General features: G+C 38.0%; 2 protein-coding genes across 10 annotated transcripts in view; one reads left to right on the top strand and one right to left on the bottom strand.

Annotated features, from left to right (window-relative positions):
• Positions 1–16,986, top strand: part of TTLL5 (tubulin tyrosine ligase like 5) — a 342,013-nt gene that overhangs the window by 26,758 nt on the left and 298,269 nt on the right. For all 9 annotated transcript variants that reach the window (XM_043985336.1, XM_043985334.1, XM_043985333.1 and 6 more), the window contains exons 4-7: positions 2,985–3,067; positions 4,393–4,499; positions 9,012–9,142; positions 13,762–13,844. In XM_043985336.1, coding sequence (XP_043841271.1) covers positions 2,985–3,067; positions 4,393–4,499; positions 9,012–9,142; positions 13,762–13,844 — 404 coding nt within the window. The remainder of the gene's footprint in view (positions 1–2,984; positions 3,068–4,392; positions 4,500–9,011; positions 9,143–13,761; positions 13,845–16,986) is intronic.
• Positions 3,245–3,594, bottom strand: LOC122741647 (ubiquitin-fold modifier 1-like). The gene has a single exon (XM_043985341.1). It carries the CDS (start codon positions 3,516–3,518, stop codon positions 3,261–3,263), a length of 258 nt encoding a protein of 85 aa, XP_043841276.1. The 5' UTR covers positions 3,519–3,594; the 3' UTR covers positions 3,245–3,260.

Here is a 16,986-nt window from a genome sequence, read left to right as displayed (position 1 = left end):
ATTGCAGTAGACTTTTAGTTGATTACCCTTCCTCAAGGCTCTCTTCCGTTCCAGCACATCCTCCACCTGGAAATAAAAAAACAAATCTTCCTAAAGCACAGGTCTGACTATGCCACTCTCTCCCCGACCCCGACATTAAATAAAATCCAGTGATTCCCTGTCACCTCCAATATAAAATCCCCTATTTGGCATTCAAAGGCTTCATATTCTGGCTCCTTTCTTCCTTTCCAGTCTTCTTAAACCTTACTCAAGCTTAACTTTGGGCATTTTCACTGTCTGTCCACCATGCCTGGAATTCTTTCCCTCTTGGTCTCCACCTCTTGGCTTCCTTCAAGTGAATGAAAAAAGCATTTGTTACGTACAAAACATTGTGTTAAGTGTTGGGGATATGGTTAGAAAAGTAAGACAGTAATTTCTCTCAAGGAGCTCACATTCTAGTCAGGGATACAATACATTTGGAAGGTTTCAACTGCAAGTCATATGGAAAAGTCCCATGATCTCCTGGGTTCAGTGGCAAAGTAGATATTAATGCCTCCTCTTTAATGTCATTTTCACTGGTAAAATCATATCAGTTTGTGATGTTGAACCCTTTGACAGTGCCAAGGACCTATTTTCCTGGGTCTTCAGTAGATGCGGCTATTGCACCTGTAGGAGCCTTTTTTCAGAGTGCATCTCCACAGGTGTTCTTCCCAGAATGATGGCTGAAAGCCTGGCTGGAAGCACTCATATTTCTAAGACTCTTGGGCTCTGGGTCCTGAGCTGTCTCCATTATGGTGTGAGGGGAGATGTGGCCAAGATGGTAATGGTAGTTTGATTTGTCTGGCCCTCCTGTCCCAGGGTGCCCAAATGTCTCCACTAATCCTATTTGATGAGAAGCCTTTTCTAATCTCCTTTTAATGCTAGTACCTTCCCTCAGTTGGTTATCTCTAATTTATGTTGTATGTATCTTCTTTGTACGTAATTTTTATGTTGTCTCCTCTATTAATGTGAGCTCTTTGAGGTTAGGGACTGTTCTTTGCCTTGCTTTGTTTCTCTAGTGTGTAGCAAAGTGCCTGGAACATAGTAGGTACCTAATAAATGCTTGTTCAGGTGAGAATTGATGAGTCTTAATGAAGATGGTTGACTGTGAATGTTGAGAAAGGGATGTCTCTGAGAGATGTTGTAGAGATAGAAACGATCAGATTTGACAACTGATTGGATATATCAGGTCAATGAGAGTGGAAAATTGAAAATACTACTAAATTTATGAAACCTGGGGTAAATTAAAAGGTTTATGGTGTCCTTGACGGTAACAGGGAAACTTGGAAGAGAGATGTTTTTGCGGGGGGGGGTGGGGGGGTGGGGGGGTGGGGGGGTGGTCATGGTGGGTTTGAGATGCTTTTAAAATGCCTAACAGGTGGTTTTGTGTTGTGGGACTGGAGTTTAGGTCAGGGGCTAAGGCTAGAGATCTATATCTGGGAACCATCTGAATAGAATATTTAATGACACATGAAGAGAAATGTAGTTTTGTCAAGATGAAAATACCTACATGGGGATTTCATATAATAATAGATTTTGTCATATGGTATTGGCTCTAGGTAGCCAGTATTATAAAATATTTTCCTGGGTTATATCCTTTTGAGAAAGAGGGAAACAGCTTTTTATTAAATACCTACAATAAGCCAGTTACATGTAAAGATAGTTTTCAACATTTTTTGTGTGTGTGGTTTTTTTTTTAAGTGAGGCAATTGGAGTTAAGTGACTTGCCCAGGGTCACACAGCTAGTAAGTGTTAAGTGTCTGAGGCCGGATTTGAACTCAGGTACTCCTGACTCCAGGGCCAGTGCTCTATCCACTGCGCCACCTAGCTGCCCCTCAACATTTGTTTTTCTAACATTTTGCGTTCCAAATCTTTCTTCCCCCCTCCCCAAGACAGAAATCGAGTTGATATAGGTTATATATGTACAATCACATTAAACATATTTCTGCATTAGTCATGTTGTGAAAGAAGAATCAGAACACAAGGGAAAAACATCAAAAAAGAAAAAAAGGTAGAAACAGTATAGTTCAATCTGCATCCAGATTCCACAATTCTTTTTTCTGAATGTGAAGAGCGTTTTTCTTCATGAGTCCTTTGGAATTGTCTTAGATCATTGTATTGCTGAGAAGAGTTAAGTCTATCACAGTTGATCATTGTACAATGTTGTTGATACTGTGTACAATATTCTCCTGGTTCTGCTCACTTTACTCAGCATCAGTCCACTTAATTCTTTCCAGATTTTTCTGAAATCTACCTGCTCATCATTTCTTACAGCACAATAGTATTCCGTTACATTCATATACCACAACTTGTTCAGCCATTCTCCAATTGATGGGCATTCCCTCAATTTCCAATTCACCACCGTCACAGAAAGCTGCCACAAATACCTTTGTACATGTGGGTCCTTTTCCCTTTTTTATGACCTCTTTGGGATACAGACCCAGCAGTGGCATCACTGGGTCAAAGGGTATACATAGCCCCATATTACCTCGGGCATAGCTCCAAATTGCTCTCCAGAATGCTTGGATCAGTTCACAACTCCACCAACAATGCATTAACGTTCTAATTTTTCCACAGCTTCTCCAACATTTGTTATTTTCCTTTTTCTTTTTTTTTTTGTCAAAATATGTCATTTAATCTTAACAACCCTGGGAGTTAGGTCGTATTATTATCTCCTTTTTATACGTGAGAAAACTGAAGCAGAGATCACATGGCTGGTAAGTGTTTGAGGCTGGATTAAACTCAGGTTTTCTTGAATCCAAGCCCAACACTATGTCTATTATGCCAACTAGTTACCTAGGCGAAATGGGAATTCCTTACACAGTCCTCATTTAATTGTAATACTCCTTTGGCATAAAGATATCTGGCATAATTTTGTTGATCTTTATCTAGGTTAAAAGGTCTTACAGTTTGCTTTCATCTCCGTTATTAACTTCTTGGTAACATACTTTTTTTATTTCCTTAAGAACGGTATCATTTGTCCTATAAGATTGTGCGGACGGATAGTCGTCTGGTGCGTAGCATTCTGACAGCGCATGGATTTCATGAAGTAAGTGCTCTAGTGATGTAAAGTAATTTTTGTTATCTCTACTGTCCCTTTCATAAGGCTGAAATCCTAGCCATTTAGCCAACTTTTCCTTTTTTTTTTTTTTTTTTTACAAAATAAATACTAATGTTTATTTGGAAATATGATGGTAACTTTCCCTACAGCTGAAAGATGGTAACTTTCCCTACAGCTGAAATTAACAACTCCCAACATGATCTCTAGGATTTATTCGTAGTTCTGAGCCGTGCTTTAGGAAAACATTCCCAGCAGTCTGTGCAGGATTTATTCCTATTCCATCATTTGTAATTATAGCACTTGTTGCAGCAGGAACTTTAAATTCTTCTGCAGCAAACTTTAGTACTGCTGTGAAAGGAGTATTTTCAGGAACACTGAGTACTTTATATGGCAACCGCGGGTCCGAGGTCAGCGTGATCTTAAAAGAAACTTTTGACATAGTGAGGCCATGGCTGGACTTAAAGGAGCCTCACAGCGATGTTCGGATCCCTCAGACAGCTCAATTCTTGGCAGTCTCCTCAGCCAAAGCCCCGGCCCTCGTTTCCTTCTAACTTTTCCTTTTAACAGAGCCAGATTTAAAAAGCAAATGGACCCACTACCCTGTGATAGTATTGTCATCTCTTCTTGTGCACAGAGAATAGCCCCACAAGGAAGCATTATATCTTTTCTCTTGAAGACAGTAATTTTTCTGGCCTTTTTTTAGAGGCTGTTTTCCCATAAAGGATTGGCTATTTGGGAGTCACTTCAAGACTCTAATTTTTCTACTCTTAGCCTAACCTGGAGGCTGACATGGAAATTTTGGTGGAGATCTTGACCATGACTGATAATGGTTCATATTGTGAGTGCATTTGCTTCTGAAGAATTCTGGTTTTGATAACTACTTGTACCTAAAAGCTTATGGTTAGAGGAGCATGAAATTATTCTAAAAAGGAATTGGGGAGGGGTGATGGTGGCAACTTTATCTCCTTCATTCTTTTAGAGAAAGAATAAGAGACTAGTACCTTTATGATTTGTTACATGAGGACCAATTTATTTCTACTTTTTTCATTTTTGTTATTTGTTGATTCCTTTTTACTTGAGCCCTTTCCTCAAAACTTATTCTCCATGACATTTCTGCTCTTATATGTCTGTTTTGTATGACCACTTTCCAGTCTCATCTGAGGCTAGCAGGGCTGCCATTCCTGATAGCATTGCTTCTTGTCCTTTCTGGGCGGATGACAAACAGTGATTGTTTTTTTCTACATCAGTTAGCTATTATTCTCCCTAGAAGTAGGCTAGGTTGCATTATTTTCTTTTTCTTCTATGTCCTTTAGGTTCATCCAAGCAGCACTGACTATAACCTCATGTGGACAGGATCCCATCTGAAGCCCTTCTTACTTCGTACCCTCTCTGAAATGCAAAAGGTCAATCACTTTCCCAGGTAATACTTAGGGAACTCACTTTTAGCACCATTTAAAGTTATCAGCTTTTAGGCACAGAGAGCAATAGAGAAGACAGTCTGTCTTGAAACAATCATTCCTGATATAGGGCACCTAGAGAAGACCAAATCCTGCTCTCTTCTCTGTCTGTCAATCACTGCCCCAGGGAAGGAAACTCTGTGGCACCTGATTTTACTGAAGAAGTCTTTGGGTTCCAGGAACCAGAGTAAAAATTGGAATCGTAATACAAATGAAACTAGTTTAGTGGTCTCCAACTAAGATCATCTAGATGATTTTTACGTGGTAACTGAGCAAAAAACCGTTGAGTCTGAGGACTGAAATAGGCTTAGAGAGGATCATACTTAACTCCCTTGTTTTGCTTATGAACACCTCACAGTCCAAGGAGCTTAAGGCCTTTCACTGATACAGTTGAAAACAAGTATTTAGAAATTTAAGATCTGAACTAGTAGAAGATGGCAGAGTACTTAAGATTGATGTTTGCAAGTTGGACTTGTTCTAACAAGATGCTATTTGAGGCTAGTTATGCATACATGTGTGTGTTTGTATAAATATGCAAACACATCCATGTGTGTATATCTATATTATATGCCACTTATGTGTATATATCTATATATGTGTGTAGGTACACGCATGTATATTGTTATGATTTTAGTGAGTTCAGAAAGATCTTCTGTTCCTTTTATTCATTTAGCTTAAGGCTTTTTTTTTTGGTCTTCAGTAAAAATGTTCTGAGAGAAGAACATTACTAAATACACAGTTGTGATTAATCATTTTGTATCTTAACTTGAAAGAGGTTCTGATCCTTTCCTGAGTGTGGCTTTTGATAAGGAGACATATAGAGAGACATCTGTGTAAGGGTGCTGAGTGTCACTAAGAAAGAAAAGGGGATGCAGAGCGGCAAAACTGGGCATGTCAGAGGTGATTTTGTCTAGGGCTACCATGGCCATGTTCTATAACAACATGTTAAATACTGGAGTAACCTATGTAAGAAAGGTGTATAATTTTAAAAAGTTAGATTTTGGATTTTAAAAATCTCCAGTGGTTTTCATTCCATGTTGTCAGAGTAGATTATTGAACTTCCCATTGGGTACATGTAACACACACACACACACACACACACACACCATGTTTGTTATCACATCCTACTGCCAAACTTGGTATTTCATGCTTGTAATCCCTGCTACTGAGGAGGCTGGAACTACTGGAGTGCTTGAGATCAGCCTGCAGTGGGGATAAAGTCAATAAAAGTACAAAGTACACAGTCTTTACTAAGTCTGGCACCAATATGGTCAAGTCCCTAGGGAGGAGTGGGGAGCCACCAAGCTGCCTAAGAAGGGGCGAGTTGGCCCAGGTTGGAAACGGGAACAGATCAAAGCTTCTGTATTGATTAGTAGTGGGATTAGGCCTCTGAGTGGCTACTGAACTTCCAGCCTGGGCATTTGACCCATTTTTAAAAAAAATCATTGCTCGCTTTTTTCAGAGGTATATCATAATTTATGTTCCTCCCCCCATGAAAACAGTGTTCTCTATTTAAAAAAAAGGAAATTAAATTTGTATCTCACTATAGGAATAATGTACTTTATAAAGCTAGAGAACCAATTTCTTTCCAGAAACTACTCATACACATAATACTTGAATTCAGACATAAATTCCATAGAATTCATCTTTTAGAATTATAGGAAAAGTTGGAATAACTGATAGTCTGGCATTGGTTCCACAAATTCATGTTTACTATTTAATGAGAGGCAGTAGTGCATAATTGTGACTTTTGGCAAGTCACCGAACCCTCTCAGTCCCTCAGAGCCTGTCTAAGGTTATATTTTATATGTGGATTGCCAATCTGCATCTGAGAGACTACCTTCTATGCCAGGAATTAACCATATCAATGAAATCATAGCTCTAGATTAAATAATAATAATAATAATAATAATATCACATTTAAACAGTGCTCTTAGGATTTAATGGATAGAAAACTGAGTCTCAGCCCATGGTTACAAAGCCAGTGTCAGAACCAGGATCTGAACCCAGGTCTTGTAATTCTAAATCTTTTTGTTTGCATGTTGTCTCTCCATTAAATTGTGAGCTTCTTGAGGACAAGGGCTGTCCATTGCCTCTTTTTGTGTCCCCAGGACTTAGCACAGTGCTTGGCACAATCAGTACTTAATAAATACTTTCTGATTGATTGCTTTTGCACTATACCTTCTTACTAATAGACTCAGAGTATGTATGGAAATGATCCTAGATAAGACCAAGCCACTGTGTGACTGTAGGCAAGTCATTTTGCCTCGTTGGGCCTCAGTTGCCTCATGTATAAGGTTGGATTAGGTGATTTCTGAGATCTCTGCTAACATTAAATCCTATGTCAGTCAATCAATCAACAATAATTAAGCACTTACTTACTCTGTGCCAAGTACAGTGCTAAAGTGCTAGGGATGCAAAAAGAGGCAAAAAGACAGTCCCTGCTCTTAAGGAGCTCACAACCAAATGGGAGAGACAACATGCAAACAAATAGATCAAAGCAAGCTACATACAGGATGAATAGGAAATAATGAACAGAGGGAAGGTACTAAAATTAAGAGGGTTAGGAAAGGGATTTAGCCAGTGTGCTGGATGGGGGAAGGGGGTAAGAACGTATGAAGAATTAAGAACTAACCCAGAAATTTGAGCCTTAGATGCCTGGGAAGCTGGCAGTGCCATCAGCAGAAATAGAGACATTAGAAAGAGGGGCAGGCTTTAGAGGGAAGTTGATGAGGTCAGTTTTGTATATGTTGCTTGAAATGACAAGGATATTTAGGTGGAGATATCCAAAAAATGCCCTGGCAAGTGTGAAACTGATACTTAGGGGAGAGATCAGAGTCATTAAATAAGAGAATAATTATAAAGTTATATTATAAAGCACAGTGCTTGGCACATAATCAGCTCTATATAAATGTTAGCTACAGTTATTACCATCTTCATAACAATGATAATAGAAATCACCTGACTAGATAAATGAGAGAATATGTAGAAAGAGACGGGGAGATGATGAATGAGCTTTTTGCAGGATAGATTGAAGGGATGTTGAAGTTAAAAAGGGAAGACTTAAAGGACAAGGGAGACACAGAAGAAAGAGCTAGAAAGATTGAGGGAATAATAATGGGATTTTCATAGTGCTTAAGGTTTTTACGTATTTCATTGGAACCTCACAGCACTCTGAGGTCGGTGTTATTCCTCTTTTCCAGATGAAGAAGCACAGATTTAGAGGGGTTAGGTGCCTAGCCCCAGGTTACATAGCTAGTAAATATATGAAGCCGAATGTGAACTCTTTCTCACTGCAGCCTAACATTTTGAAGATATGATTGAAGGAACAAAGGGAACAAAGGAATGTTTAGCTTTGATAGCAGATTAACCATGTCATCCTCTGAAATGGGATAGAAATAGAGACTAGTTCCTGATATCAGGAATTTTTGAGATATGAAAAGAGTAGTTGAGGGAGTTCATATTGAATTACCTTGATCTTTTTAATAATTAGAAGGCAGAGTTTTATCCTGAAAGGGAGTAAGGAAAAGGGAGGGATTGGTAGTTTGAAGGGAGGAGAAAAGGTTTGGGATTAGTTATTCTCAATGTCATAGGAAATTTAAGAAATGAATACAAATATTATTGTAGTAGGGATAGACCAATTGAGATTAGAAAACATAAATTTGTATTGGACCTAGTTAAATTGCTCCAGAAGTGCTTGGGAGTAGGAGCAGACAAGGTGGATGGATGATGGGGATTATCTGCATTGGGTAATACTTGTAGTAAGGAAAGGAGCAACAAGGACAAGGTAAAGAGGAATGCAGGGGTGGAATAGAAAGCAGTGTTAAAATTATTCATCATTTTGGAGAAGACTTTGATGGGGGGGAAGTGACAATAGAGCAGAACCAATATACTTGGAGAAAAGAGAGGGAATCTAAAGATTGGATTTCCCATTAAGGCTGAAGATCAAGTCAGCAGGATGAGGAAAGGTGACAAGTCAGAAAATTATGGTGATAGAAAGAAATTTCACACCTTAGGGTTAGAACTGTGTCAGATTCGATGGTGAGGTCTAAAATGGGACTACTGCAGTGTGTGGGCACAGTAGAGTGGGTGAAGATAAAAGTCATGAGAACTGACGGAGATGAAGACCTGTGAAACCATTGGGTCAGAAGAGCTGTTCACATGAATGTTAGGACCACCAAGGCGAGGTGAAATGTTGGCATGATAGTATTTCTTTAGATCCCAAATGAATTTGTCTCTGCTTCATGACTTATGTGAATCAACTTGGTTCCCACAGGGGAGTGGCACAGGGTTGGTAATGATCCTTAAAATATTGTAGAGAATCAGTATTGTTTACTATGCATTTGAGCTCATATTCCCATCATACCTAAAGTCTACTGTCTGTTTTTGTTAGCCCTTCAGAGTATGAGTATACTGGCAAGTCTCTAAAATACAATTGACTGAAAAAAGAAAAAAAACAACTTGTATGATTTTAGGTCTTATGAACTAACCCGGAAGGACCGACTGTACAAAAACATTATTCGAATGCAGCATACACATGGATTCAAGGCATTCCACATCCTCCCTCAGACCTTCCTCCTGCCAGCTGAGTATGCAGAATTCTGTAGTAAGTGATTGACTGAGAGTCTTGTGGTCCCCAACTACTATACTTGGGCCAAATTCACCCCAGTGGTTATCCCAGGGCTACAAGAAAAAGAAAAAAATTCAAAGAATCGTAGTTCCCAGGCAGAGAATTTCCAAGATTAATGTTAAAAACTTGATTAACTTTATTTGGATTATGTACTATGATCCTTTGCTTTGTATGTGTCCGAGCATACTTTTTGGGTACCATATTCATGCATGCCACTGTATTTTGTTTGTTTGTCAGCTATGTCTGTAGAAGGACACTTTTTTTTTTTTTAACCTGCCTATGAGCTACATACAAACAAGTGTAACACTGTAAGGCACTTATCCTCTTTACCACATGGGCTGCCTTTTCATGTCCTTCATGTATATGCTTTGGTGTCCAAGGACCACATGTCTTTTATCAATCTTTTGTTTATGTCTGCTGTGCTTTTATGTCATACATATCTGTGTAAATATAAGATGATGATATATGTAATCCAGTTATATGCGTTCTATTTGCAGAGAAGATCATAAGGCTACAGAACTTCTGGTTCCCCATTCTTTTCTATGCCAGTTCAGTGTACAATCCCAGACCTTTTCCTCTCATGACTACCTAAACTGAAGATTTCAGCTTATTTTTCTTATTTTATTATGAAACACAAACATTCCATATAAAGACCAAAAAAGAGGGTTGTATATAACATGCTATGAAATTCTGTTATGTCTAGTTTATTCTTGTTTTGTTTTTTTTTTTGGCAGGGCAATGGGGGTTAAGTGACTTGCCCAGGGTCACACAGCTAGTAAGCGTCAAGTGTCTGAGGCCGGATTTGAACTCAGGTCCTTCTGAATCCAGGGCTGGTGCTCTATCCACCGCGCCACCTAGCTGCCCCTTAGTTTATTCTAAAGTATATATGAACTTTGACATGGTAATAATAAAATTGCCCTGCTCAGCTTAAGATTTGCAGGGCAAAAAAGAGATCAGATTGAAGATCTTAGGAAATTCTGCCGAATCTAAGGCATGCCATCAGAACATTTCACATATTTTACAGTAAATTATTGTTTAGGTAAATTAAATTCATAGAACTAATAGGCAGGGCTTTCTAGAGTTGTTCTTGCCATGAACACTTTTTTTTTTTTTGCCATGAACACTTGAAAGTATTTTTACTATTGAGAAAAAAAAGCCCAGATGCTGTATTAAAATTATACAACACCTAGCAGAGTACTTTTGTCTGTGGTTGACACTCCACAATTATTTGTTAAATGAATGAGAAGTTCTTTTAGCCCAGATGTTCTTAACTTATTTTGGGTCATGACAGGAACCCCTTTGGCAGTTTGTTGGAGACTAGGGAGCCCTTCTCAGAATAATGTTTTTAAACATATAAACATATGGGCATGAGATAAAACATGTGGGATTACAAAGGAAACAAATTATTTTGAAATACAGTTACCTGAATATTTAAAAAATCACAGGCCCCAGGTCAAGAGTACCTGTAGATAACTGTAGATCTTACTGACGGAATTATGAACCTCTAAGAGGCTATGTTTTAGGGACCTTCAATCTTCAGGGAATTCAATTCCATAAGTATTTTTTATGTAGTATGGTCAAGTGGGGTCATATTAATTGGGGATCTGATCATTTTACAAGGGTAATATTACAACTTGTTATAAGTTTAGGTATTTATGCCTTCCAATATAGGTCTCTGCTTTATTTCCTCCTAGTGGTCTGCCTGACCAACCATTAAACTTTTCACTTTATGGTAAGTATATATATATATATATATACATATATATATATATATATATATATATATACTTATATATAGTATATATATAATATATATTTACGAGGCAATGAGGGTTAAGTGACTTGCCCAGGGTCACACAGCTAGTACGTGTCAAGTGTCTGAGGCCTGATTTGAACTCAGGTCCTCCTGAATCCAGGGCTGGTGCTTTATCCACTGCACCACCTAGCTGCCCCCATGCTAAGAATATTTCACCAACCTCGGCCATGGCAAACGAACAATCATATTTTTCACTGACAATAGCAATATAAAATCCTAGTGTCATGTTTGGATCCTACTTTAGACACTTGATCCAGGTAACATCTACTTTATTAGGGATGTAAAGGCCAGGGTTAAAAATAGTATCTAACATCAATCTTTCCAAAATAATTTCTATGAATTTTTTTTCTTTGATATTGTTTCTTGAAAACTGTAATCAAGCCCTTTATGGTGAAACTTCCCAGAATTTTTCATTTCATGGCATACTTCAGTATTTCTAAACTTGCTCTAACATATCGAGGTGGGGATTGGGTGGAGAGAGGGAGTGGGAAGGGGGTTTTGAATAGCGGAAGTGCTTTGTCACTCTGAATGCTGAAAATTGGCATTATTGTGCTGCTGGTGGAAAAGTCTAGAAGTGCAAACCTTTGAAAAAATGTTTAACTCTGATAATGAGGGGAGGAGAGAGAAGATCTGGAATGACTTCTAGTTGGGGGAGGAAAGGAGAGCAAAGGTGAGAGATAACATTATCCTGGCCAAAGGTAGATTGCCCAGTTAGGGTCCTGATGAAAGGTGGAGTGAAGCTGGGGTTATTTTGGGCAGATGAGGAAACAGAGAAAGTTTGAAGGTCATTTGGTCCATCTTTAATAGCCTGTAATGGAGAAGAGTTGAAAGCTGAACTATATGAAAAGTTCATTGTGACATGATGATGTGCCAGGCACATAATAAATGTTGATTGATTGATATCAATATTGTGGTAACAAGATACTAATTTATTGCTCAGCAGCTTTGTTGGAATGAAGGAAAATCTTCATGGGACTTAGTAAAATGCTGACATTGCCTTAGGGTTAATGGTACTGAAATATATGATTTCCTTTTGTGTTTTCTTTATACATAAATGAACATCATGCAATATTGAAAATTGGTTCTGTGAGAACCTCATATTAGGCGAAATGTTAGAAAGGGCAGTTATTTCTTTAGGGACAGTGTTCTAAATTGAATGGCAAACAGGTGGATGCCTAGGGAAGTTTACATTGGGGTTCAGATCCTAGTTTGGATTCACCTTAGGATCTGAGTCTTTAGCAATTGACCACCTCTTGGTTTCATCCATTATGTTGGAGTTTAGTTAGAACATATTTATATTTTTATGGCAATGTTATGTAGAGCTATGACTGTTACTTCTTCATTTCCCATTTATTTGGAGAAGAAAATCAAGATAACATATTCCTCACATCATTTTGTATACCCTTTTTTTTTCTTGCTTTGAAATGATAACCGTTGCTGCTTTTAGGGACTTCTTTCTGCATAGTAGAATGGGTAAACAAAGGTTTAAATTAAAGGATCAGCTTCATAATACTCTTGTGTGTAGTGATAGGTTGGGAAGTTCTATTCATTTGTTCCTGCCCTTTTGCTTCCATCTCTTTTTATGGAGCGGAATGCAAAAGCATTTATTAAGTACTTACTGTATGTCAAGCACTGGGCTAAGCACTGAGGATTCAAACAGAAAATTGGGATAATCTCCATTCTCTAGGATCCCACATTTTAATTGGGTGAGACTTCATATAATGGAAGATTCAGTTTCATGGCAGGTGGAAAGGTGAACTGTAATTAGATTCTTCTCGAAAAAGTATCAGGGTAGATGACAAGTTCCACAGGGCCTTAGGTAGCAATGCCAGGACAGATGGACTGGTGGGAAGTGGGCAGTGGGGGAAATAGGAATGTGTTAGGAGAAAGAATGATCAGTGATTCCTCTACTGTGACTTCTGGTGCCACTGGTCCTTCTTTAAGCTATCCATTAGTAGGCTGGAATGAGGAAGGTGAAGATTCCCCACTCCTTCCTTGGTGACCAATGGTAGTACTGGTCCTAGTCATTGGTCTGCCTCCCTTGGACTTAGCCATAGGCCCCACTCCCCCAAGCACCTCTAAGCCAATGGAAAACTACCTGGCATAATATCTGCGCCTCTTAAATGCTACCACGAAGGTATAGGGCAGACTTTGAGCTTTTACAAATATTCGTCTAGCCTGTTTGTGACTTATCATATAATTACAGACTCTCATCTTCTAGTGGATTTCACTGGCCACCCCCACACACATTCTAGGGCAAGTATCAAATACAGCTACGGTCTGCAAAATGCCTGAGGGAACCTGTGAAAGGGAAAATCCCAGGTTGCTTACAAAGCTGCACTTTCCTCCCCGTTTTCCTAAAGCTTATTTTAATTCATAAACACAGAGGTTGCTTATGTATGCAGGGAGAACTTATTCAGTGAAGGGGTGAAATATTTATTGATCTAAATTCCGATGAACTTTCCCCGTTAATTCTGAACTGTTCTTTTAGTAAATGTGATGAGAATCTTGGACTGATGAAGACTACTGAGGATGGTGACAGATTAAGATTTAGTTTGCATAATTCTTTTCCTTATTTTAGAATGAAAGTATCAGGATGACATAAGAGGTCATGCAAGTAAAATGAATTGTTTTTAAGTTGATTGAAAAAGAAACATTCTCTTAGCTACCGATTTCCATTTAGAGACTTGAGAAATGTCCTTTACACCTGGATACCCTTTGCTGAACATTCATAAACCTATAAATTTATGATCTTTTCCCCTTGTAATGTTTTGAACAGATTCCTATTCAAAGGACCGGGGACCTTGGATAGTAAAACCTGTGGCCTCTTCCAGAGGACGTGGTGTCTACTTGATAAACAGTGTAAGTGGAAAGCAGATGGCAAATCTCTCTTCTTGTTTTAGGTCTTCATCTCTTCCTGACTCTCTGTCCTAGGGAAGAATATGTTTCTTTTTCAGTAGGAGCAGTTATTTCTGAGATGAGCATTGCTTAGTGTATATGGGAGGAGGAGGAGGGTTTTACTTCCACTCAGCTTATTGCCAAAGTCACCTGCCTCCATTTCAGCAGGTGTTTTGAAGCAGGTGTCTGCTTATTCAGCTTATGTGGTAGTCTTATACCAACAGCTTCTAGGAGGTCAGCTATCTTATTTTAGTATCTTGACATAGTAAAAATGTCAGCAACAATTACCATTCAGTAGCATATATTTAGCTTCCATTATGTACAAAGTCTCGGGTGTCTGCCCCCAAGGTTATCATGGAGATAACCCTGTTTTAAAATATGTCAATTCAGTTCTCTTTTATTTCTGCAAAAGACTTTGAAATCTCTGGTCTTTGTGGGACTTTCTGTTCATATTTCTGGGTTCTGCTCCAGAATTCATTTTTCATATGTTTGTAGAATTGTATGAGATAATATTTGTAAAACACTTTGTAAAGCTTTAAGCACCATAGAAACCGTAGCTGCTATCATTATCGCCACCACCATCAATCTTTATTATTATTGGAAGCCTAGTAGCCAATGGCCTTTCAAATTGATCTCAGAAATCTAAAGCAAAATAAGACATCCCATAATCTCTCTTGCCCAGGGGATGTTATTGTGATTCTATAATGATAATTGTATAGAACTAGGGCAAGGCTATTTCACTTGAGAGGCCTTTTAACCTAGGTCTTTATATATGTCATAAGGCCAAACTCATATGCCTTGAGTCTTTTTTCTCCTCTTTGGTTCAGATCTAACCTGGCATAAAGAACCCCTTCTCTGAGAACTTTTCTTCTGGATAGATGCCAGTGGCTTTAGTGTTGTTTGAATCTCTTAGAAGGCATTAGTTTGAATTTAGGTCTAAGTTGCCAGATTAAATTGCATTTGAAAGCCAAGTACGATAAAAATTTGCTTTTCATTCTGTTAGGAGTCAAAAAGTAAAGGAACTGTTCCCAACTCATCTAGGACATTTTTATTTTCATGAGTTCTTTGTCAGTAAGTTATTTTTAAATTTTCCTGATAAAGTATAGAAAAGTGAAACTTTCCTTGGTTGACCTAAGATGTATAATGTGGGCTCCCCACCCCCTATCTCTGTGTCTTCTCCCATCCCCCACCTCTCTCCATCTGTCTCCTTTTTCCTCTCCTCCTCCCTGCTTCTTCCTTCTCAAAAAGCCCTTTTTGAAAAGAGTGCTACACTTTCTGGGATATATGGTGGACAAAATATTTAGGAACCTCTTTCTCCCCCTCACTTTCTTTCTTCCTTATTTCAGAGACCCCCTGCATGGATCAAAATGCTTGGCAAACACATTTCTCTCCTTTCCTTCCCCAAAGCTTTGGAATGATTCTCATTCTCTTAGGTATTTGTTGTAGGTGCCAGATAAAAGCCTGAGAAGTGCCAACAGGCACAGAGTGCAGCCTACAGCTTGAGGAAAAAAATGTTCCTATCCCATCAAAACTCTGGAATTTTATTGCCTCTTTTACCTGTTATGTGGATGCTTAAACCATTTAGTTAGTACTCTTTTCTCTACCTGTATACTTAATTTTCTGTTCTTTTCTTTACCTGGGTCCTTTTCCATGAAATATGTGACCTATTACCCAGTTGCATGAAGTAACTCTCTCCAAGGATCTGCCTGATTTCTTTTTAGATTCGAAGGAGGAGGGAGTGAAAACCTGGATGGAGTGGTTGTAAGGAACAGTTCATGTGAATATGTGAGAACCTATGGCCACAATAGATGGATTTGTGGGCAGGGGTTCAAATGAAGCCTCTTGTTCTGCCATTCCAGTGACGTAAGAGAGCCTCATAGTTAAAATCTCCAATTAGGCATAATCTGGATATTTCTAAGTACCGACTACATTTATTAGAACATGTACTACATTTATTAGTACATTTATTAGAAGAGAGGTAAAAATAGAAAAACACATTGTTATGTGGAATACTGTGGAAAACCTAGACTCTAGATTGGAAGCTTTTGGATTGATTTTCAAACATGGCTTTTGTTTTGGACTATATAAATGAAATATTCATTAATGGAAAAAACCCTGACTATTATTATCTCCTTTAGAAATTATAATTGAGTATCACAATTGTCCAAATCACTATTTTTATAGGAGGGAAGATAAGATTTTAGATTTAGTTATGGGTGTGAAAGTGAAATTTACCCATCCATGTCTCATGAGTGATGTAATATAGCATTGATATTTTCCCCAAGATTTTAAAGAGTTAGAAGAACCATTAGGTAACAGAGAGCAGCCATCCATGCGCTGTATTATTTATAACTATAATTACATACAGCTTTCTCATTTGATCTTGTTTATATATCTCCTTGTGTGTTTTTGTCTCTTTCCTATATAGCTATTCTTTCTTCCCTTCAGTGCTTTCTGAGAATAGAGATTATCTCTTCATATTCTTGCCACATATATCACCACATGTAGCCTATGCTAAGCATTTAGTATGTTTAGTGAATGCTATTGAGTTGTGAAACTATACATATTCTCTTGTGTTTTCACTTATTAGAAACCATGCGCTAATTGTCTTAAAGTGTAATAAAAATAGATGTTTTCAATTTTCCCAAGAGCCATGGTTTAGAATGCTATAGTTAAAAATGTGAATCATGGGTTATTGGTCGTAGAATTAAGATGATTCAAATAAGATCAGTGGGAACCAGTGAAAAAAAGTATGGATATGTCACCATCAAAAATATTATTTACCCATCTGCACTGTGCAAAACAACTTATGATTTTTGTCTTCTAGGAGCTTTGCAATATTATTCCTAATGTAAACAAACAGAAAAGATATATATATATATATATATATATATATATATATACACACACACACAACTGAATAGTAAAGAAATACATTAGTAAAATTGATATTATTTATAATATGTACATTAGTAGGGTAAATGTATATCTAAGGGCAATAAGTCAAGGGAAAGTCTTGGTAATTGAATTTTTCTTGGAATAAAAGACTTGAATAAATATGATACCAGGTAGCAAAGACATTTGGGTGATTTTATTCCTATTGTAT

Source organism: Dromiciops gliroides, chromosome 2 (genome assembly GCF_019393635.1).
Source record: "Dromiciops gliroides isolate mDroGli1 chromosome 2, mDroGli1.pri, whole genome shotgun sequence".
NCBI lineage: Eukaryota > Metazoa > Chordata > Mammalia > Microbiotheria > Microbiotheriidae > Dromiciops > Dromiciops gliroides.
Note: the sequence above shows the minus strand (reverse complement) of the source record. Positions and strands in the feature narration are given on the sequence as shown.